Source organism: Nothobranchius furzeri, chromosome 4, assembly GCF_043380555.1.
Source record: "Nothobranchius furzeri strain GRZ-AD chromosome 4, NfurGRZ-RIMD1, whole genome shotgun sequence".
Lineage (NCBI taxonomy): Eukaryota > Metazoa > Chordata > Actinopteri > Cyprinodontiformes > Nothobranchiidae > Nothobranchius > Nothobranchius furzeri.
This window is the reverse complement of record NC_091744.1, coordinates 16,367,710-16,392,218: the sequence shown is the minus strand read 5'-3', so window position 1 is coordinate 16,392,218 and position 24,509 is coordinate 16,367,710. Positions and strand designations below refer to the sequence as shown.

At 42.6% G+C, this 24,509-nt stretch overlaps 1 protein-coding gene across 1 annotated transcript in view; it reads left to right on the top strand.

Annotated features, from left to right (window-relative positions):
• LOC107373155 (caskin-1) overlaps positions 1 to 24,509 on the top strand; it is a 65,820-nt gene that overhangs the window by 20,565 nt on the left and 20,746 nt on the right. The window contains exons 3-10 of the mRNA XM_054737736.2: positions 1,200 to 1,297; positions 7,599 to 7,744; positions 8,188 to 8,283; positions 8,712 to 8,833; positions 9,778 to 9,886; positions 10,014 to 10,122; positions 10,263 to 10,357; positions 17,110 to 17,224. Coding sequence (XP_054593711.1) covers positions 1,200 to 1,297; positions 7,599 to 7,744; positions 8,188 to 8,283; positions 8,712 to 8,833; positions 9,778 to 9,886; positions 10,014 to 10,122; positions 10,263 to 10,357; positions 17,110 to 17,224 — 890 coding nt within the window. The remainder of the gene's footprint in view (positions 1 to 1,199; positions 1,298 to 7,598; positions 7,745 to 8,187; positions 8,284 to 8,711; positions 8,834 to 9,777; positions 9,887 to 10,013; positions 10,123 to 10,262; positions 10,358 to 17,109; positions 17,225 to 24,509) is intronic.

The following is a 24,509-nucleotide window of genomic DNA, read 5'->3' as shown; positions in this document are numbered from 1 at the left end:
GACAGGGAAAGGCTTGCGTTAGAAAAGCCAGTAAATTGTACGTCATGTGGTCAAACATATTCATGCACTCACCCACCTTGGCTCGCGACAGGGAAGGCTGTTGTTGATTTAGCATCCTGAAGAGAGCAGAGCAGAGCAGATTTTGTCTGTTAGAAGGTAACCATTAGTTTTAGCAACTCCACCACACAGCAATAGCTGCTCTAGGCTTGTGTTATTTGTGGAGATTAGAGATCAAGGTTGTAGAGCAAACAGAGTCAGTGGTGGAGTTGCGTTGCTGTTAGCCGATCCAGTGTTCTGTCATTCTCTCCTCCAGCTGACTTCTCCATGCTGATACATGCACTTCTGGGCTTTTCCCCCCAGAGTATCTTGCAAGGCATGCATTACTACTAGAGACCACTGCAATTGTATTGATTAAACAAGTGTTCCACACCTTTAAAGGATCTGAGTTCTGTAGGCAACAGTCCACTCATCCTCTAATTCCTGAAACAAGAGCACCTGACCTTTTTCTCCCATAGAGATCAACACCCAAGGCAATCCTTTATACTAGAGACCACTTCACCTTTGTTCAACAAAATGAGTTAACTAATGAAAAAGAATAAAGGAGCAATGCACTGAAGAGGTACGACAGGGACACATTTTGTGTGCCACCCAAAAGATTTTCACTGGCCCTGTCTCCCTTTAAGCCCAGATTGGTTTTCGAGCATCACATTTGACAAGAAGTGTTCCTGTACGAATTCTGAAAGTTGGGTTTTTGGTTATATTTAGCTGCCTGATTGTGTGCACATGCTTGGTTAATAATTCTGCCCCATCAGATAACAACCATTTTTTCCTTATTGGGTTAGCTGGAATCAGATAATTGGACTAGGCTCTTTGTGTAATGACTGATGAGTCGCTGATTTGACTCCAGGGACTGGTTCTTATGTTCACAAGGGATCCATTAGATACACACAACCACATTCACACATAGATGCCCCACATGTGTGCTCTCCACACTGGGGAGTAAGATTGCTTATTAATGGAAGTAGGTCACCCCCACCCCCCACCCAGTTCCCATCTCTCACACAGAGCTGAGGGGCGGAGCGGCTGCATGCTGAAGATTAATTCTGCAAAGTTATACTCACACACAGTGTGTGTGTGTGTGTGTGTGTGTGTGTGTGTGTGTGTGTGTGTGTGTGTGTGTGTGTGTGTGTGTGTGTTAGGCTGTCACCGTTGCACCATGCTGCTCTGAGTGGTAACAAGGAGCTGATCTCTCTGCTGCTGGAGACTCAGGCAGCGGTGGATATCAAAGACCATAAAGGTAAAAAAAAATGTACATCAATTTTGACAGTGTCACTACAATTCACTCGCTCACTCAAACACATACAGGCACAAAAACACACTCACAAAACCCACAAAGCGGTCCAGAAAACAAAAGATCAGAAAAGAGACACGGGAAGGCAAAAGCACATTTCTGGCTTTCTTCTGTGTGACAAACAACACCAGCTTATGTAATGAAAAGTGAGCTTGTTGGAAATGCAATAACATTCTTTTTTTAAAGGAGCTGACAGATTTGTTTTCACAGTAAATCATAGAAAATAGAGGATAAAAGCTTTGTGGCTGCAGGACTGAGAGCCAAATGGAATCAGAACAGCAAATATCTCCATCCAACATTGGCAAGCTCTAGTATAGAAGAAAAAAAAACGAGGAAATCTCAGGGCAGATGGGAGTTATAATCCCTGCAGGATGTCGGCCTGTGGTCTCTCTGCTCCCTCAGTCAGTCATGACCCCTGTCTGTGCCCAAGCACAGCCATGCACCTGGCAGGCGCCGTAACCACATGGCCCTGCCTCCTCAGCGGGTGGGTTTCTCTCTGTGTTGGAGAAACATGAGATCATTTCATTCAGTACTGAACTGTAAGTCTGTAAGATTGTGTTTCTCTCATTTTAGTCCAGGGTAGTGCTCATATCGTCTTAACACAATATTTTATTTCAGAACCGTTTTATTTTTTAACAAATGTTCACTCGTTTACCATAAATGTCACGATTTCATGAGTCCACAACCTGAACTCGCAATATTTTTCTGACATTATTGAGCCGCAGACTTCTCGCGGTGTTCTGTTGCTAAATACTTGGGTGCATTATGAATGGAGGATCCAGGGAAGTGTGGAAGTGCTGCAGTTTGGAGAGACCGACAATCGGATCGTCCAATAGTTGCTTTCAGTCCAAAACGTGTCATTGATTGAACCTCTTTATTAACTTTTTCTTTTTTTTTTATCTCCACAATACATTTATGGCTATACAATGTTAGAATGTGGTTAAGAGGCATGAAAAAAACATTTTAACCTTCTTTCTTATTTTTATTTTTTATTTGACATTGTAGCTTTAATGTGCGGTCCATTTGCTGTTTCACATGTAAACTTCTTGTGTATTTGGCACCTTTGGCTAAGGCAGATTAGCTGTGGTTAGCCGCACCACCCAGCACTGATCTTAAAATCACAAGTGCAGTCGAAACTTCTGTTTTAAACAACAGTCAGTGTACGTTTAACTCTTTATACCAATGTCTGATCAATATTGTTGTGTAATCACTGTTTGCAGCAGAAGTTACACACAACAACTAGGATCCATAAACACAAGCTTGAGATATTAAGTGATATTTGAAATGCAATTTGTAAAAAATCTGATAAGGACGCCAAGCCAGTGCTTGAGGTCAAATCATCCCTTGTTGAAACTTTGTACAGCAATTCTTTATCCATCATGCCCTAGAAACTCCTCATGTGGTCCAGACAAAATGGACCAGACCATTATGAATTTGCAAAGTGAACTGATGGGGTTTGCCGCTGCAGCTGATTCTTCAGATTTTCAGACACGTTGACTAAATATTATTATCGGTGTTTTCAATAGTTCTTCTCTTCTGTAGGACTTGATAGATCCTAAAGATGCAAAGTAAAGCAGTTTTTAAAGGATTGTTGAGACATTAAAAATATGAATATCAGTTTTTATGGTTGTTACAATTGCATCTTTTGTGATTGCATAAATAAATAAATTACAATGAAAAAGTTATTACTGACATATGTGCAATTAAATGATGGCATAAATTGTCTTGGATTCTGACATGAACTCAGCTGTACTTGTCTGTGCAACATGTGACTGGATAATTACATATATTGTGTAATAATAAAAGTACTGTTGTATTCAAGTAAAATGCAAAACTGCATCAACTCACACAGATTTCATTAGCATGCTTAATGAAAACACAGCTGGATAACAGGATGGCGGCACTCCGCCTTAAGAGCTCTGCAGAGGAATTAATGGGAGCATAGTCCTGCTTTCATTCTTTACCTTTTTGTAAGGTATGTGTTCTTAAAGAATTTTGTATAACTACAAATAACTTCAGTAATGTACACTTATCTGTTTTGCATTTTAGCCACAGGTCACATTTTAGAGGTGGTTTAACTGAAAAATCATTTTTAATGACTATTTCTGATTAGAATCAGTCACTGAGAGTTTTTCATGCAGGCCTAACATGAAAATTGTTAGTTGTTGGGTGGAGAAACAGGTTGGATGATGGTCTGGAGCCCCACCAGCTGTGTGTATATGGCCCAAACGGTGATCAAATATTTTTTATTTTCCTATAATAAACTGGTGTATGCTCCAGGATGTGTATTCAGGTTTAGTCTCCTGTGATCAACATCTCAAGAGGAACTTGTTTCCTCTCTTTTCTTCTGAGCTCACACTGCCTACATTTGAAAAATGTTAGTGGATTTTTATTTCAGTGTGTAATTTAAGGATTAAACACAAATATTTGAACTAGATTAACAATCACACTCCATGACTTTAGTGCTGTGTTTGAGTTTTCTTTTTCCACTTCTGTTGTAGAAGAAATGACACACTCGCTGAATGACAGCACGTTGTATTTGGGGGGCTCCTAGACAGCAAACAAAAAAGGAGATGTCTGTTGGAAGAGTGTTGTGTAGCTAAAACAAAGTGATTCATCCCTCAAACACCCAAGACAAGCAGCTATTGTCTTGAAGAAAGTTTTTCTTTTTTCCGTTTTGGAAAATCCCAGCTGAAGGTTGCTGACCCAGCCTTCCTGCAGGTCTGAGTTCCTGTCCAACAATGCCACAAAGAGGAAACAGGGCATTAATTCAGTTAGCAGCTCTGCCAAGATAAGCCTTGGAAGAAAGTAAAAGGGTATTTCCAAAAAGTTGACATTTTGAATCTTATTTATTCTATAAAACTTCCTTAAATTTAATCTGAGAGTAAAATTCCAATTTTACTGATTTAATTGTTTTTCTGTCTAAATCTGAACTTGTGAACTAGAAAATGTGCTTCATTTGAGACAAAAACAAAACAAGAATTTTATTGTGAAATTAGCCCAAGCCCATCACATGGTCTCTAGGCTAGTATTTCTCTTTCTCGTGATGATGTCGTCCCTTCTTGTACTTTCACAATTCTGTGAGACCCTCTGAAGGAAATTTCCCTTCACATTTCCATCCTATTGAAGATTTAGGTTACTTGATTCGGTGCAGCTTTTGTTTCTTTGTGGTCACTAATGGCACTAATGGCACTTACACACTAGCATCGGCTCTACTCCGCCTGGACCGTGTTTGTTGTGTTCTCTTTTAGGTAGCTTTGGATTTTCCTGAGCGCAACTGGATGTCTTTTCAGCCCTCTTCGCGAGGCAGTCTGCCTGGAGCCAAACTGGTTCAACACAACCACTGCTGACTGATTGTCCGGCTCACCATTAAGGGGAGTTGCCGATTGGTTAGGGTTAGGGTTCGAATCAGCTCGGGGGGGCTTCCTGCATGCGTGATTTATTATTATTCTGGATGCTGTGGACCTAACGAGCCTCTGACTGAAGCCGCTTTTCTCTGTGTCACTGCTGTGAGGAGCGCTCACACACACACACACACACACACACACACACACACACACACACACACACACACACACACACACACACACACACACACACACACACTGCTGCCAGACACAGAAAAGCAGGATGCAATATCAGAGTCAGAGTCCCCAAAAGCAAGACTGCTAAGGCCGTTTTTTGCTTAATAATGTGACACCACAGACTTCTATGCGTTCTTCTGCCCACGTGCTTGGAGATACGAACAGGGACAGGCTGGGGCGGGCGTAGCCGAGCCGAGCCAAGCCGATGCCAGTGTGTAAGTAGCAAATGTGAGAAACAGTTCAACGGCAAATGTCCCCAAAATTCTGAAACTAGAGTTTTGAACATGGATAATCAGATATTTCTCCTAATCAGCCATCCCTCACCTCCAAACCCAATCTAACCACCTTTTACAGAGGTGGTGATCACTACCAACTAATAATCTGTTCTTCTGTCAATTAGCATTCTTCAGTGTCACAAACTTTGTACTGTAGGAAAAATCTAATGAAAAAAGACGGCAAAAGTAATGAAGATAAACAGTAAATTTAGTTCACAGTAAAGATGTTTGCTTAATTATCAGCTTATAAAACTACAAGGACGATGTTAAAATACAAACAGTTGTATGTTATTTATCGTGATATTCATCAAATATTGTTATATATTGAGAAAAATATATATTTAATTATAAAAGAGAATTAAAAATATTGAAAATATTCGTAGGTACCGGGAATTAGTACCGGATCGATTCAAATGTCAAAGGTACCCATCCCTACAAGGAGACACATGAGGGAGACACAGACGCAGACCATGACAGTTGCATGGTCTTAATGGGGTGAAGTTCTACATTTCACAGGTTTTCTTGGGAACCTGTTCACAGTGCTGCCAGCATGGCGACGTACAAACCGGAAGTCCACACTCCTATTTTTTAGTGATCATGTTGAGTTTGAATACAGACAAATATGAAAACATATAATTTACAGTATTAAATTGTCAGGCCCGCTTAGACATTTAAGTTGCAGCGACAAAGTGTCCTTAATCTCTAAATGTGTTGGTTAAAGCTCCATGTTTATTTATTTATGTATATTCCTTTGATCGCTGCTGTATTTCTGCCCATTTTCTTTGTATTGTTTTCCTAAGCTCCCTTCATTGTCCTCTTGGGTCACGTTAAGACACCTACAGGGGTTTTTTTGCCCTTTGGCTTGTAGCCGTTGTCTCAAATGTCCCATGAGTGTGTTGCTTGCACAAACAGTACTTCCAGGGTCACAGAAGGGTCTTAGATAAGTCAGCAACCATAAAGAGGGTACTATTTATAGAACTGTGTCTGAGGCTTTTCAGTGAGACAGATGTTACAGAAATGTGTGCACGACATGAATGTTGCAGCAGTACATTCACATCCACAAGGTTGGTCCACATTCCTTACATTCAGACACGTGAATGAAACTGTTCACATCGGCCATGCATACATACAGTACGTGTATATTTAACTAGTCTCAGCCTCTCTGCCCTCTTTCCTTTTTTGTAAAGTGAAGCCATCATGCTCTGTAAACGGTTGCTGCCGACCTGTACTGCAGACAGTTTATACGGTTTGCCTAAGTTTCTAGGCTAGTAATAACTAAACATATTATGCAAAACATGTAAACAAATATGCTCACTGGCAACTTTATAGGGTACACCTTTCTTGTAGCAGGTTGGAACCCCTTTTGCCTTCAAAACTGCCTTAATCCTGCGTGGCATTGATTCAACAAGGTACTGGAAACATTTCTCAGAGATTTTGGTTCATATTGACATGATAGCATCATGCAGTTGCTGCAGATGTGTCGGCTGCACGTCCATGATGCAAATCAAGTAGTGACAGTGGAGGCCATTTGAGTACAGTGAACTTATTGTCATATTCAAGAAACCAGATGAGATTATTTGAGCTTTATGACATGGTGTATTATCCTGCTAGAAGTAGCCATCAGAAGATCGGTACACTGTGTTCGTAAGGGGATGGACAGAGTTAGCAACAACACTAAGGTAGGCTGTGGTGTTGCAATGATGATCAGTCATTACTAAAAGGCTAAGTGTGCTAAGAAAATGTCCCCCACACCATTACACCACCAGCAGCAGCCTGAACTGTTGAGACAAGGCAGGATGGAGCCATGCTTTAATTCTGTTGACAGCAAATTCTGACCCTACCATCCGAATGTGGCAGCAGAAATCGAGACTCATCAGACCAGGCAACATTTCTCCAATCTTCTGTTGTCCAATTTTTGTGAATTGTAGCCTCAGTTTCCTGTTCTTAGCTGACAGGAGTGGCACTCGGTGTGGTTTTCTGCAGCTGTAGCCCATCTGCCTCAAGGTTTGACGTGTTGTGCATTCAGTGATGCTCTTCTGCATACCTTGGTTTTACCGAGTGGTTATTTGAGTTACTGTTGCCTTTCAACTCAAACCAGTCAGGCCATTCTCCTCTGATCTCTGGCATCAACAAGGAATTTTTGCTGACATAAGTAATGAGATCAATTCCCAGCACTTAGGTTTTGTAATTCAATGAAGGAAAAAATGCCTTATTGAAAAGTGACTGACTTTTAAAATAAAGTGCATTGCATCTCCATTTGTTTGTTTTTGTGTCTGTTTGCATGTGCTTGTTGGGTCGTGTATGTCCATGTTATATTGTGCTGTCATCTCTGCCTCTGTGTACGTGTTTGTCCATGTGTGTCGGTGTGTGTATGTGTGTTTTGTGTAGGAATGCGCCCTCTGCATTATGCTGCATGGCAGGGGAAGACTGAACCAATGAAAATGCTGCTGAAAGCAGGCTCGTCAGTCAACGGACAGTCAGAAGAAGGACAGATTCCTCTGCACCTGTCGGCTCAGCATGGACACTACGATGGGGTAACTGTGTGTGTGTGTGTGTGTGTGTGTGTGTGTGTGTGTGTGTGTGTGCGTGCGTGCGTGCGTGTGTGTGTGTGTGCGCGCGCGCGCGTGCGTGTGTGTGCGCATGTGTGTGTGTGTGTGTGTGTCTGTCTGCTATGCAGACCTGATGATGCAAACATGAAATACTTGTTAGGACAATCAGATGTAACCAGTGAGTTGTGTGTGTGTGTGTGTGTGTGTGTGTGTGTGTGTGTGTGTGCGTGCGTGCATGTGTGTGTGTGTGTGTGCGTGTGCGCGTGCGTGTGTGTGTGTGTGTGTGTGTGTGTCTGCTATGCAGACCTGATGATGCAAACATGAAACACTTGTTAAGACAATCAGATGTAACCAGTGAGTTGTGTGTGTGTGCGTGCGTGTGTGTGTGTGTGTGTGTGCGTGTGTGTGTGTGTGTGAATATGCTACAGTCTGAGATGCTACTACAACATCAGTCCAACCCGTGTATCTCAGATTCAGCTGGAAAGACTCCGCTGGACCTTGCTTGTGAATTTGGACGTGTTGGCGTGAGTACCTACGCACAACAGAACACTGATGTATGCTCTGGTCACTTTATTAGGTACACCTCAGAACTTAATTCTTTATTATATTCACATATTCAGCAAAGTGCCGGACCAGATGAGTTGCTACCATCTGATTGGCTGGTGAGCTATTAGGTGTAACTAAAAAAGTGGCCAGTAGATGTAAATTATGTTTTTCCCATAAAAACAAAACCTTTTAAAAATTGCACTTCCAGAACTTTCAGATGTGTGACTGGAGTGTGAGAAGCGAGGGAGGAATCTTTCAGTAAAGGCTGTTTCTACCTGTGTGTGTGTTGGTTCGGATCGATTAGTGATTTTAGTGTGTGTGTGTGTGTGTGTGTGTGTGTGTGTGTGTGTGTGTGTGTGTGTGTGTGTGTGTGTGTGTGTGTGTGTGTGTGTGTGTGTGTGTGTAGGTGGTCCAGCTTCTGCTCAGCAGCAACATGTGTGCAGCCATGCTGGAGCCAAGACCTTCTGACCCAAACGGGGTGTCACCTCTGCATCTTGCGGCTAAGAATGGACACATAGAAGTCATAAGGTCTGAAGCAGCTCTGCTCTTGTTCTGCCTCCCTCAGTCTGCTTTCACACCTCCTCATTCAGTGTGTGTGTGTGTGTGTGTGTGTGTGTTTGTGTGTGTGTGTGTGTGTGTGTGTGTGTGTGTGTGTGTGTGTGTGTGTGTGTGTGTGTGTGTGTGTGTGTGTGTGTGTGTCTTTAGACAAACCTGAGCAGTTCCCATGAAGCTTTCCTGCAACATTATTCTTTTAGATAACTTTTCTACGTTTACTTATTTTCAACAGTCCTTCTTCAGGATCCTTTTCAAATAGATGGAGACTTAATTTTAGTAAAGGTAGCTAAACAGCACTGAATCAAAGCCACACACACTATGTTGACCAGCATTTGCTACACAACACCGACTAATAAAACCAGTTCACATTAGCTTCAGCCCTGTAGCAAACTACTACTGCTGAATCTGCTGCTCCTTTATAACATTGTACAATGTTGGTGGCATAGACTTCCTCTGCTGGGGTTCATTAAACCCTTAAAAACTCCCTCGACTCCACGACTGCTTGTTCTGTCATGCTCGTCCTCTCACATATACAGCGAACACTAAAGAAACGGCCATCAAGTAGACTAAACTTGATTTTCCACCAGGGGGGTTCTTTAAATGGGGTTAAATGTCATCTTCGTGTCACATTTAACTGCAGCACAAGTTTGCTTACTTTGTTTTCTGCTCAGGCGGCTGCGCTGGATGTCTGGCACAAAAGCACAAACTGCAGCCTGCTTAATTAAGAAAATTTAATATCGAAATGTTTAAAATACAATAATAATGGTAGAAATAGAAAATTAAAACCATATTTGCTGGATTTGATTGCCCACTTTAGGGAACACGTATTTGTTTTTAGTTTGTTTGTTTTTTTGTCTTACATTGGTAGAATTAAATCATGAACACGTTCTATCAAAGATATGGTTTATATGTTGCAGGTTGTTGATTCAGGCTGGTATAGATATCAACAGACAGTCTGAGTGTGGCACAGCTCTACATCAGGCTGCCCTCTGTGGGAAGACAGAGGTAGTGCGCCTGCTGCTGGATGTAAGTGATGACCACCTCTTAAAGTCTAAAGAAGCTAAAACTCAAAGCTTATTTTTATCCTGCCTCACATGAAATGTTTTTACAGAGGCGGCAGCGTTGATCAGTTTTCTGCTCTGCTTCATTCTAGAGTGGCATCAGTGCAGGAGTGAGGAACACTCTGAGTCAAACCGCTCTGGATATCGTTAACCAGTTCACCACCACGCAGGCCAGTAGAGAGATCAAACAGCTGCTCAGAGGTGAAGCACAACAATGCACTCACACAACTCTTCTAGTTCTTGTAGAAACAGAATAAAAACAAACAGCAACAAAAAAATTCTTAATGAGAATCAGTTTATATTAGAAAGTCTTATCTTGTGTCTGCATTCTTGTTTTGTAGATGCTTCGGCTGCAATGCAGGTGCGAGCACTGAAGGATTACTGCAACAACTATGACCTTACCAGTCTGAACATCAAAGCTGGAGATATAATCACGGTACTGCCCCTAAAAAAATGAAGTAAAAAATGATGTGTGTGTGTGTGTGTGTGTCATAGGCGTCATTTTAACCAGGGACATGTCCCCGGCAAAATTTGTGATTGGCAGCTGTGTCCCCCCCACTTTCAAAAAAGCCTGCTGATGAGGATTTTTGTTTTACCAGCTCAGATCTTATACCAGGGGTCGGCAACCTGTTCCCATCAAAGAGCCATTATTACCCGTTTCCCACAGTAAAGAAAACACCGCAGCAGCCGCGGCGTTGTGGGCAGGGCCTACTCTCAGACAGCAGAGAGCTGCTCACAACAGGTGACAGCAGCCGGTACCGGTCGCTCGCATCAGCGTCGCACCCGTGGGGGATGGGGGGATGCAACACCCACACTTTTCTTTTTTTTTTTTTTTTTTTACCGTGTCCTGTCTGGCTGTGAAGCAAGCAGAATTGATGTCTGAATGCTGGTGACAAGCCTTACAGATTTATTCTCAGGTGGAGCATCAAAGCGTTTGCTTTTAATGTCACGCCTGATACTTAAAACTTTATTGTTATTGTTGTTGAATGCTTTGTAATTCCGACCAGACACGGAGACAGAGGTGAAAGAGAAAGGAAGAGAAAAGGTGGAGAGAGAGGAGGGGGGGGGGGGGGGGGGGTCCACAAAAATAAACAATGAACAAGAGTCTGCTTCTAGACCTGCAGAAAAAGACAAAAAAAAAACAAAAGGACACAAAAAAGGGACACAACAACAATACAACAAGATCTACCTATCACTGCGTCAACTTGATGAAAAAAAAAACAAAAAAAAACTATATATATATATATATACACATACATACACACATATAATCAACATTGCTTAACTGAAGAATCACGATAATAAATCACAATGCATTAAGTGCCCCCCATAGTCTTAAGACACCCACACTTTTCTTATTGAGATCATTCAACACCCACACTTTTGGCGTCGCACCCGTGCGGGATTCAACACCCACACTTTTCCAGCTGTTTTGCTCACCTCCACACCAGTCTGGTTTCTTTACGTCGCACTCACTCTGTTTGCCTCATCTCCTTCTTCACCTCCAGCTTCTGACAGCCGATGTCGGGTTTCCAGGAGAGCAGGAGAGGGAGGGACGGAAGAGCTCGACTGAATTCATAATTTTACATCTTGACATTAGCTGTACAAAGTCTGAGTTTGATAAAGTGAAGAACAACAATTTGCAGAGGTTTATAACAGGCGCGGTGCCAGGTTTTCATTTTTGGGTGGGCCACGGTAATTTTGGACGGACCTTAATAAGCAGTGACTTAAGTGAAGCAGGCAGGTCGCGCTAGAAAATTTTGTTTAAAAAGATGTCATAAATGTGTTCCCCCGTCATTTTTATTTCTAAAATATGAAGTAAAAACTCACAATTTAATTTTCATTCATTTGTCATTAATATGTAGTCTACACCCGTGCGTTAAGTGGACCATCTTCCAGTAAAAGCAAAGCATCCAGCCCACCTCTCAAAATGCGTAAAATGTGCATCAGCCGCTAGTTAGGCGCGCCACGCGCACCATCAGCTACGTCAGTCCAGACAAGAGCAGAGCAAATAGAGAAAGAATAGAGGATAATTGTGTCTAGATGTGGATGGAGATTACATTTTACAGCAGCCTGATCATCATTTAAATACGTAAACCTCACCTGTCTTCTAGTCCACGCTATCAGCATTATTTTAATTGGTGTGTGTGTGTGTGTGTGTGTGTGTGTGTGTGTGTGTGTGTGTGTGTTTTCCACTTCAAACACTGGTCTAACCAACCAGACCAGCGTGTCCAGTAACATATTAATGTTACACTTCATGTAGGCTAGGAGCATTTCACCTGCCGTGGCCCGACCGCTTCTGCTCCACATAAACTTTGTGCGTAATCAAATGTCTCTACAGGTGCTTTCTGAGCTGAAGAGGCTATTCTGCCTCAGACTGGATGCGTAATGCGTCTCCATATTAGAGACGGGAACAAGCGCTGTTCAGCCAAAGTTTCATAATTTCATAAAAATAACATTTTTCCAAGTGACACATCCCTCAGAGAGACCGGGTTCCCAGACCGCTTCAGTGGGAGAAAATCTTACCGCATGCACCGTGGTTCTGCGCTGCGCTGCGAACCCCTCTACAGATCTTCAGCCCACTGTCCACCGTGTTCGCTTCGAGCCGCGCTGAACACAGTGTCCAGTATAAAGCTCTGATGTTCTGATGGGAATCATTTCTTGATTGATTTAGTTACCTCCGCGATGTGCGTAACGATTAAAATGTCAGCTCATCCATGCGCATCAGTGTGCGTCGGGGTAATTCTTTCAAAACAACCAACATCCTTGAGTTTATCCGTCAAAATAAACAGTCAAATGTAAATATCTGTAACCTGCCATTTAACTGTTTTACCTTCCTGTGAAGATTGTTGCAAAGAGAAACAATTAAACTTGATTAACCCCAGAGCCACGCACACTGCGCTGTACTGACTGTAAATGAGGGGAAACGATTTTATCGGATCCTTTTCTTTTCAACATGGTTTAACGTAAAGTTTCATTCAGTACAAACTTTAGTTACACCAATCTAACGAGACAGAGCCTGGATTTGTATTCTGAACAGTTTAAACATGTTTAAAACGGAGACATGCGTGACGCGTCTAAAATTCGCACCTGCTCCGCTATTATGGAAATTAAACTAACAAGATGAATAACATGAACTTATTTTAGGCACAGACAACATCCCCCACACTTTTGAAAAGCTTGCAACGCGCCTGGTCGCTCGTGTACATCAAAGTTATCTTTCATAAGACGATAATCAATAAAACGATTTATATAAAGTGGATCCAGAAGTTGTAGCCCGTCTCTGCCTTCAATTTGTGGTATTTTTCACCCTGTTGGTGGTTTTACTGAGCAGGTGCCCCTTTTGTCACACGCTTCTTTTTAAAACATGTTTAGACTGTTCAGAATACAAATCCAGGCTCTGTCACGTTTGATTGTTGTAATTAAACTTTGTAGGTGGGGAAGGTCAGAAAAAGATCCGATCAGTTTGTTTTTCCCTCATTTACAGTGACGGAGATAACGGCGCAGTGCGACTGGCTCTGGTGTTAATCAAGTTTAATTTGATCTATTTTCACAAGAAAACAGAACAGTTAAAAGCAGGGCTTGTGCTGACTGGACAGTTCCCGCATTTGACCGTTTATTTTGACGGAGAAAGAATAGAAAGAATTACCCCGACGCATGCAGACGAACTGACATTTTATTCTACGCACATCGCAGATGTAGCTAAATCACTCAAGAAAAGATTCCCATCTGAACATCTGAGCTGGACTCTGCTCAGCGCAGTTCACTGTCAGCATGTACTACATAAGGTACACAGCGAGCTGAAGATGTAGAGAGGGGCTTGGAGCGCATCGCAGAACCAGAGCGCATGCGGGAAGGTTCCTCCCACTGAAGCGAGCGTTTTCCAAACCCTGTCTCTCAGAGAGATTTGTCACTTATAAAATGTTCCCTGATGATGAAACTTTGGCTGAATAGTGCTTGTTCCTGTCTCCAATGTGGCAATGCATCCAGGAGCCGTCTGAGGAGAATCCCAGAATCTCACATCCTCTTCAGCTCAGAAAGCGCCTATGATTACGCACAAGCGTGACGCGTCAACCCGGTCTCACAGTAAGACCAGGTTGGACCTGTTCAGGTTTACGCAGACAATCTTTACATTTAGAATTGGCATACAGATGTAAAATTAATGCAGTAAAATATAAAGCATTTTATTTAAATACCCATTCATTATTTTACAAGCACAGAGAGCCGCATCAGATGGATGGAAGAGCCGCATGCGGCTCCAGAGCCGCGGGTTGCCAACCCCTGTGCTAGCCTACTTTATTGTCCCCAGCAATTTTTAAACCCCACTCAAGTGTATGGTTATTGTCCCCAGCAATTCTGAAAACAAACTGACGCCCTTGGTGTGTGTGTGTGTGTGTGTGTGTGTGTGTGTGTGTGTGTGTGTGTGTGTGTGTGTGTGTGTGTGTGTGTGTGTGTGTGTGTGTGTGTGTGTTCCAGAATTCAAAACTACATTTACCTTGTTGATTATAGGCAGCTTGGGGTGAATTAAGCCTTGTTTATGCTTCTCCGTCTGCGTTGGAACGGAAACACGCATACACCATACCGTTGTTGCAAGGGCTCTCCAACAGGCTCGCAAGAATGGATGGAGTTGAGTCTACTTTTTTAAACATCCATCAAACGAAACGGAGACCACAAGCTTGAGATTGGTCAGGACGCCTCTTCCTTTAAAATGTCATCACCATTCCCCCTGAAAAACAATAACAGACAGCTGACGATATCTAGCAGCAGACCCTGAGATCCTTCAAAGGAATCTCCTACCATCTTTATGCAGATGACATCCAACTGTACATCTCCTTTAAGCCCCATGAGATGTCTAAGCTGTAGCTGTTACACACCTGCTTAGACTCTATCAAAACCTGGATGGTGGGAGCTTTCTACAGCTGAATGAAGATAAGACTGAGATCCTCATCTGTGCCCCAGACAAGCTGGTTCCCAAAGTCAGAGACTCTCTTGGTCAGCTTGCTTCTCACACCAAACCTTCTGTCAGGAATCTTGGCGTGACCTTTGACCCAGCTCTCACCCTGGATTCTCATGTCAGTTCTCTTGTTCGCTCTTCCTTCTTCCATCTCAGGAACATTGCTAAGCTGAGTCCCATTCTGTCCCGCTCTGAACATGAGACGGTTCTCCACACCTCCATCTCTTCAAGCTTAGACTACTGTAACTCTCTTTTCATGTGTCTGAGCAGAACCTCCCTGAACCGTCTACAGGTGGTTCAGAACGCCCGTGCTCAGCTTCTGACCAAGTCCTCCAAACACACCCACATCACCCCGCTTCTCCTCCAGCTTCACTGGCTGCCAGTCAACTTCAGGGTTCATTTCTTAGTCCCTACACCCCCAGCAGGTCCCTGAGGTCCAGTGATCAAAGACTACTGGTTGTGCAACGCACCAGGCTAAAGACCAAAGGTGACAGATCATTTGCTGCTGTGGCCCCCAGACTCTGGAACTCTCTCCCCCTGAGCCTGAGATCAGTGGACTCAGTGGTCTCCTTTAAAAAGCAGCTGAAGACTCACTTGTTCAAGCTGGCTTTTGTATGACCTTCTTCACCACTCTCTCTTTATTCTGCTCTCCCCACCTATTCCACCTTCCTCAGGATCCACTGATTTCCCTCTTTCCTGTTCACTCTCTCTCTTTCTTAACATTTTTTCTTTTAAATCCCAATTGCCTATTTTTGCTAATTTTAAATATATTTTTAAACATTTTCTAAATGCTTTTTTATATTTTTACTTTTTTTTTGTTGTTTTTGTGAATTGCCTCGTGATTTTTATCTTGAGCGGCGCTATAGAAATGATATTTTCTTCTTCTTCTTCTTCAAAGCAGTTTGAAAAATACCTCGTGGAAAAACTCTGAAAAAAATCCTTTATTCACCCATGACTGGAGGGGTATAATGACACGCATCAAGTGTTTTATTTGTGAATGGAAATTATGGGAAAGGTGGGTTTACAGATGGTGAGCGCATGAAGAGATGGAGGAGAATGAGGGACAAAGTTGTCTCTGAAATACAAAAAACACATTATCAACACAATAGTAAATGTACTATCTTGGACCAGATACAAGACAGGATACCACAGAATAGCACTACGCCCTCTGTTGTCCTGGTGGGGAATTACTTTGCGACACTCCCCAGGTGACGGAGAAGTCTGAAGGCAAAACGTCTCTGTTAATGCGTGTTATGGATTTTATCTGTATGTTTACCAATAACCTGTTTCCTGATCGAAGAGGAGAGGAGAGACACATTAAGCAGACAAGTCAACCAGTTATAACTGTGGCATATGCACGAGGCAAAATGCCCCTAAACATCTGGTCACAGAGTGTATTTAAACAAAAAGATAAGAAAGAAATGGGAGTGAGAGAGAGATTGTGTGTGTGTGTGTGTGTGTGTGTGTGTGTGTGTGTGTGTGTGTGTGTGTGTGTGTGTGTGTGTGTGTGTGTGTGTGTGTGTGTGTGTGTGTGTGTGTGTGTGTGTGTGTGTGTGGCTGGTGTGGGTGTGTCTGAATAAGTGAGCATGCAAATAGGCATAGAGTAATACATATTACATTCACTTGATTGAATCAATGATCAAGACATAATAGACATAAAATTTCCATAACAATGCGTGTCCGTCTCCCTCGCTGAGCTGACAGAGAAGCATAAATTAGGATTTATGTAGCATAGCAACAAGCCTGTGCTGTCTCTGACCTGCTTTCCTGTGTAAATCAGTAATGTTGTAATGGCCATGCCCACCCCTAAATGAACACGTTCCAAACCTACTTCAACGTCAGCCATATATAAACATTGCTCACGATAACGCTAACAGCAGAACAATGTAAACTCAAGCTAGTCCTGACACTAGCCAGAGCTGCTGCTAATGTTCCAGTTGGAGGGAAAACATCACAGATGGACGTTGGAGCAATGCTCACATTGGAGAAGGTACTAGGAATATCCAGACTTTCAGATAGTTCCAAATCTTGTGCTCTGGTCCTACAGGGTGCCGCTGACCATGCACACACACCCCCCACCCCCACCCCCACCCCCCCGTTTCCTAAAATCCTGTTTTCTGTGTCAAGATGATAAGTGTTAGAGAGGCCCAATCAGAACATTCCTTGCACATGTGTCAGGGGTATCTTCAGCTGCAGTCGCCGATGTAAAAACATGAATCGGTGTTTGTGTGCAGGTTTTGGAACAGCACTCTGATGGCCGGTGGAAAGGCTGCATCCATGATAACCGCACAGGAAATGACCGTGTAGGCTACTTTCCCTCCAACATGGTGGAAGTGATCAAGAGGGCAGGTGACCACCCACACCACAACTGTGTGTGTGTGTGTGTGTGTGTGTGTGTGTGTGTGTGTGTGTGTGTGTGTGTGTGTGTGTGTGTGTGTGTATGTGTGTGTAAGAGCTTTTGCATGTGTTAGTCCAGCAGCTGTTCTGTATTTGTAGTTGGCAGCAGCTAATAGCATCCATCAACCTGTCAATCATCTTCACTGATCAGCCACTGTCCCCTGGCTATTATCCCACCTCGTCCTCAAAGTGTTCCCTCCTTCCTCCCTTATCAATAAGACCCCTCCCTGCTAACCTGCTTCAGTATACTGTAGTGTTTTTATCTTCACATCTTTTCTTTTTGCCTTGTTGCTTGTGTTTATACAGGTTTATTCCCTGTGGATATATGAATGTTTTTGTAACCGGATTACAGGATACAATAAGATAATTAAAAGAAAAAATAAACAAATGGGCCAATAATTAGGTTCGGGGAGAATTGGAGGTTGTTTAAGAATGACTGGAGTCACGGGTATAGCATGAAACGGTTTATATACTAAATTTTAATAATAATGGGAAAGATAACACACAAAAACAGATGAAAACAATCGACAATAGTAAAATGCTCGGTATGAGATTTGATCATATGAGTCACAAGTCAGCCAGCGTCAAGTCAAATCCCCACGCTTGGGGTGAAAGTCAGAGTCCGGTGGTGCGATTTTTTCCTACCGCACCGTTGAGATTGTTCACAGAAGAGAGCAGTCTGCTCTTCAGTTACTTGAGATGTCCTGGTTCGTTCAGTGGTTAAGGCTCGCCATCTCCCTCGTCAGGAAGAAATCCAGTTCTCGTTCCAAGTGAGTGATCATAGGAGTCGGGATCAAACCCAAGGAAAAAAAAAAAACCCAGCCTGTAAACAACAGGACTGTTAGCGAGTTGGCATCGACCCTTCTCGTCACATCACAGCATAAAGTCTTACAGACTTAAACAAATGCTTCACTCTATTGGCATAGCCAATCATGTTTGGGTTCACAGTTCAACTAACATAACATCAATTTGATTGTCTATTAAAATAATTCTCAGTAGCTCTGGAAATATAATTACATATGACAACAATTGTTCAGCTCAATAGGCTCAGTTAGATTCTATTACTCTACACTATTCAACAAGAAATACATTCATGACAACAAGGATACATTTAGTTGTGTTTCTATACAGCATTGTGACACCTTGTATATCTGTAACACAATAAATAAATAAATAAATAAATAAATAAATAAATAAAATGTTCTATAACAAAACTCAACAAAATATAAATTCTGGTCCTTTGGTCCACCTTTGTAAAATAATTCCTCCCTAATCAGTTAGCTTTTATTTATTTTTATTTATCTATTTTTTTTTTATTATTAAATGTTTGGTTAAGGGACGCATTGCTAATTCTATGGCGTTAGCTATAACGCCCCTGAGGACCTTGTACATCTAGGCCGTACCACCATTAACTGGCGGTTTGAGCCGTTAACTCCTGGGAATCCCATATGCCCTACCGCCGTTAACTGGCGGTTTGAGCCGTTAACTCCTATATGCCCTACCACCGTTAACTGGTAGTTTGAGATGTTAACTCCTGGGATCTAACGTCTAGCAGCCCACTGCTGTCACCTCGGTTGCTGTAATTAGCTTTTTGAATTTAATAATTTACTGAATTTAATCTCATTCACTCACCAACGCGCTCCAACGGTTCCCTCCTACAGAGGATTGGTTCACTCTGTCGTCTCCACACAAATCTATAAGAATGGAATTAATTTGATAAGCTATTTAAGTTTCCTTTTTTTTTTTAAGTTGCATCGTTAGCTTTTTCTCTTCTTTTTTCTTTACTCACCGCGTTGGTTCCAAGTTCCTAGCTCTTATTAGAAGGAGTCAAGTCCGCCTCTCCCTCTATCTATGCGGCACCCAAATCAGGGTTCTTCACGGCCTCGACCGTTGTTTTTTTTTTCTCTCTCTCTCTCTCTCTAACCGCTCAGTCTTTGCTTTCTGTATCTGCGTGCTGCACAGCCGTTTGTCTCTCCTCTCGCTCAGCTGCGTCGCACGGTTTTATTTCGCGGAGGCGGGACTTATTTCTCTCAGCCAATGAAATTTCAGATTCCCACCTGGACCAATAGTATACAGCTTTCCTCTTCTGTTTCTGTTAGGGATGTTCAAGATTCTTGTTTTAACCGATGTTTAATATTAAACTCGTTATTTTAGTTATTCACCCTTCCAATAATTCATTATGAAATTATCTATTAGTTAATTAGATATCTATTAATTAGTATTGTTAATTTCCTTAATTTATATTTTATATTTTATCTAAATTGAGGATGGATCATATTAGTAAGCCAATTAGTTAATACCTCATTAAGGTTCTAGCTTCTGGGTTACATCCTCCCCCATTAAATATCATGCACGTCCCTGTGCATTGTTTCTACGGGGTACACAACTTCTTGAGTAAGAGAGTCAATAAAAGCTTTATTAAGTCCTTGGAAAAGGGACCTAACTACGGTCACTAGTGGATTGCCCAATTGAGAGTAAGTTAGTCTTTGAGGAGGCTGACTACTTCGTTCAGATCTCCTGACATACATCTCTGGTTGCACAGTATCATGCTCATCCGTTTCGGTTTGATTCTCAACTGAGACAGGACGAAGTGAGCTCTCTGTTTCCGACAGAGCTGATGAGCTATTCTCTAAGACTTTGGTCTTTTCAGATGTATGTGTCTGATCGTGTATGATGGGTTCAAAACTTACATCACGTTGCTGCGACTTTAGGACACCATCCAATTGAGGTAGGTTTGTGTTAGTTTCATCCCCCGTTTCTACGTCAGGTAAGTATACTTCGTTTTTTTTCGTTTTTTCAGGTAAGTATGTTGCTGCTCCTTTCACTCTTTCAGGTAAGAATGTCGCAGTTTCACTCATTCTGTCAGGTAAGAATGTTTCGGTGTTGATGCCTTTGTCAAGTAAGGACAATTCAGCATTTTCATTACCAGCTAAGGTTGGTTCCTTGCGATCCCCTGTGTGTAAGGATAGTGTGTTTTGTTGTTGAATATTATTTACCGGTCCTGAATCTGCTATGAGTTCCCTATTTGGCAAGGTGACCGCTATTTGATAGGATGGTCGGTTTAGCACTTGTGGAAGATCAGAGTGATAAAACTCATCTACCTCTTCGTCAAGTGGCTCATCTGGGTCAGGTTCTAAGGCTGAACTCTGTCTTGTATGAGGTCTGCTAGGTTTCGTAACGCGTTCTGTTTCATTTTCTAATGAAGAGAGAAAACCACAAGGCAGTAAAAGATCTCTGTGGAGTGTTCTGTTGGGTCCTTCTCCGTTCTCTGGTTTTACAGTGTATACTGGCAAGTTTTCCATCTGTTTGAGAACTATATACACTGTTTGCTCCCATTTGTCTGCTAATTTATGCTTTTCTCTTAAGCGAAGATTTCGGACTAAAACACGATCTCCCACACCTAGTGTGGACTCGCGAATGTTTCTGTCGAACCGTTCTTTGTTCTTCCTCGCTGTTTTTTGAGAGTTTTTTATGACAATGTCATAACTCTGTTCCAGATGACTCTTCAGTTCTTTAACATACTGAGAATGAGTTATAGAGGGCTTGTTCAAATGCGGTAACCCAAAGGCAATATCTATAGGCAACCGAGGCTGCCTACCGAACATTAGCTCGTAGGGAGAGTATCCCGTCACGTCATTTTTTGTACAATTGTACGAGTGAGTAAGTGGTTTTACAAAATCGCGCCAGTGATGTTTCTCAGTGGCTTGTAAAGTTCCCAACATGCTGAGTAATGTACGATTGTACCGTTCAACGGGGTTGCCACGAGGGTGATAAGGGCTCGTTCTGACTTTACGGATACCAAGTAAAGAACAAAGTTCCTTGATTGTACGTGATTCGAAATCCCGTCCCTGATCACTATGAAGACGCTCAGGAAACCCGTAGTGGACTAAAAAATGTTCCCACAGGTTCTTCGCGACGGTGGTGGCTTTCTGATCTTTGGTTGGGATGGACACTGCATACTTTGTAAAATGGTCTGTAATCACTAAGACATCTTTAGTGTTCTTACTGTCTGGTTCTATGGAGAGAAAATCCATGCAAACTAACTCCATAGGTCTGGTGGTGGTAATACTCACCATTGGAGCAGCTTTGTCAGGGAGGGCCTTCCGACGGATACATCTTTCGCAAGTTTTAACTTTGATTTCGATATCACTAGCCATTCTTGGCCAGTAAAAACGGGACCGAATGAGATCTGTCGTACGTTCAACCCCAAGATGCCCCATATCATCATGTAGGCTTTGCATGACTGTTGAACGTAATGAATCAGGCAAGACTAACTGCAATGATGTCTCTGGTCCTAATTGGCGTCTCCGGTACAGTAAATCATTTTGAAACTCAAACCGTTTCCACTCTCTCAAAAGGTTAAGAACCACCGGGGGTTCTGCAATAGTATCAGTTGGCGGTTTATTGTCAGTCATAAGCAGCTGAATGACTCGGCCAATGGTTGGATCTTTCCTCTGCAAGGAGACAAGGTCAGCATGGTTATACTTGGGCACAGCAAAGAAACTGTCACTATTGTCTTCCAACTGGAATAGGTCTGGAATGGCCGCTGCAGACATGGCAAGTGACTGAACTAAACCACAAGGAGAATCAGTCTCATCCAAGACCATGTGCTTTTGGCATGTTGCCTTCACTGCTTCGGCTTGAAGTTGAAGCTCGACTTCTTTGACAGAGGATAAAAGATGAGATCGGAACTCATCTAGTCGTTGGCATTCCTCAGTGAATTTTGAGTTGTCTTCAGGTTTATCATGCAGCCTCCTAGACAGGCCATCCGCGTCAACGTTCTGTGTACCTGCACGGTATCTGATGTCAAAATTATAGGTGGACAACGCAGCTAGCCAACGATAGCTCGTTGCATCGAGTTTTGCCGTTGTTAAGAGGTAAGTTAACGGATTATTATCAGTAATGACAGTGAATGTGTTCCCATACAAATAGTCATGAAACTTATCTGTTAGGGCCCACTTTAAGGCTAGAAACTCCAACTTGTGCGCAGGGTACCTAGTTTCACTAGAGCTTAAACCGCGACTTGCATAAGCGATTACCTGTGTGACACCGTTTTGCACTTGGTATAGCGCTGCACCGAGTCCGGTCGTACTAGCATCTGTGCGTACTAGATATGGGAGTTTTGCGTCAGCGTAGCCAAGAACTGGCGAAGTGGTAAGTTTTTCAATAATAGTTTGAAAGGACTTCTCACAGTCTTGGCTCCAACGATTCCCAAAGGGTTCTTTGGGGTTCAAGTACTTTGATCTACATGGTGGTGTTTTAAAGTTTTTCCGTTTGGGTGGATAACCAGCCGTGAGAGATGTTAGTGGCTTGACAATATTTGAGTAATCTTTAACGAAGCGTCGGTAATAACCGGTAAATCCTAAGAAAGATTGGAGTTCCTTCAAAGTCTGAGGCTTCGGCCATGTTTTGAGTGCTTCCACCTTATCTGGATCGGTTTTTATGCCATCTCGAGATACTATATGTCCAAGATAACGCACAGATGTCTGGAAAAAACGACACTTATCTGGTGATAGCTTGAGTCCGTATTCTCTAAGCCGTTCAAGAACGTGAGAAAGTCTGGTTTCGTGTTCTTCCAAGGAGTTGGAAAAGACGATCAAGTCGTCTAGGAAAACTAACACTTCCTTCAGATTAATGTCCTTCATACACTTTTCCATAACCCGTTGGAAAGTGCTTGGAGCATTTGTTATTCCTTGTGGCATACGGTTAAATTCATAAAACCCAAACGGGCAAACAAAAGCAGTTTTAGGTTTATCCTTTTCACACATCTCTATTTGATAGTAACCTGACTTGAGGTCCATCACAGAAAACCACTGTGATCCAGCGAGAGCAGAAAAGGACTCCTCCAAGTTAGGCAGGGCATATGCGTCGCGAATGGTTTGCAGATTAAGCTTTCTATAGTCTATACATAGACGTACCTCACCATTCTTTTTCCGAACTACCACTATTGGTGAGGCAAATGGAGACTCCGACTCTCTTATTATACCGGTTTCCAAGAGGGCTTCCAAATGTTTTCTCACGGCTTCATAATCATGTGGATGGATCGGCCGAGATTTCTGTTTGAATGGGGTCTCGTCTTTTAAGTTGATGTGATGTCTTATCTGTTGTGTATGACCAAAATCAAGATCGTGGTGCGAAAACACATCGGAGTAAGTGTTAAGTTTGTTGGTGATCCTCCCTTTCCATTCTTCGGACAAGGGCGAAGTACCGAAGTCAAAACTGAGAGGAGGGTTTGAAGGTGAAGTCTGTTGCTGCGAACTACACGCCGCAAGTACTTTCTGATCACTTTTGTCAGGTTCTGGATATGGCATAACACGATCGGCTTTAACTAACTCAGCGATCACACAGTTAGTGGGTAATGTGATGTCATGGTTAGTTTCGTTTCTTAGTACAACAGGTACTTTGTATGGACCATGTGAAGGTAAGGAAATGAGGCAACAGTCTACAATTATACCCCCTGGTAGAGAACCATTGGTGGGTTGTTCAATGAGTGCATAAGGCTCATGCTTGTTTTGGCTGGGTTGCATAAACCCTTCTAGTAACAGTTTTTTATTTGCAGGGAGAACTTCTTGGGTTCTCCCTCGAAGCTTCACCACACCAACTCGTCCATCTTTGCTTTGTTTTTTTCTGACTGCTAAGGCTTTTAGCACGTGTTGGTACCCATAAGAGAGTGCCTTGGAATCAGGTAAGTTATTGGCAGACAATTGCTCATACAAAGGATCGAGTGTGTTTGTGCCAATGAGTAGTGGTGTATCAGAGTTTGAGCTTATATCCGGAACCACTAACGCAAGGGTAGGTAACTCAAGTCCAGACTGATCGAGCTCTTTTGGAAATGTGACACTTATCTCTATGTATCCTAAATAAGGAACTGCTTGACCGTTTGCACCCTCGACTTCTAACAGATTACTGATGGGTTTAATTGAGAGGTCAGGTAAGTGTTCTTGGTAAAAAGAATTGGCAATGGTGGTTACCTGGGACCCTGAATCCAGTAAACAATTACATTCAACACTGTTAACTGAGACTGTAGCTGTGCATCGCCCACCCACTAATCTTTTGGGAAGTTTTGGCACTGAATGAGCATGAACTGGCTTGCAAAAAAGTCTCTCTGTCCTTTCCTTAGAGGGACTTGGTTCTACTTTAGCACCTATCTGTCCCACGATAGGAGCTTCTACCGGTTTAAAGGAGGAGACTGAGCAATTGGCTTTGACATCTCCCACTCGCGCTGCTTCTGTCTAAG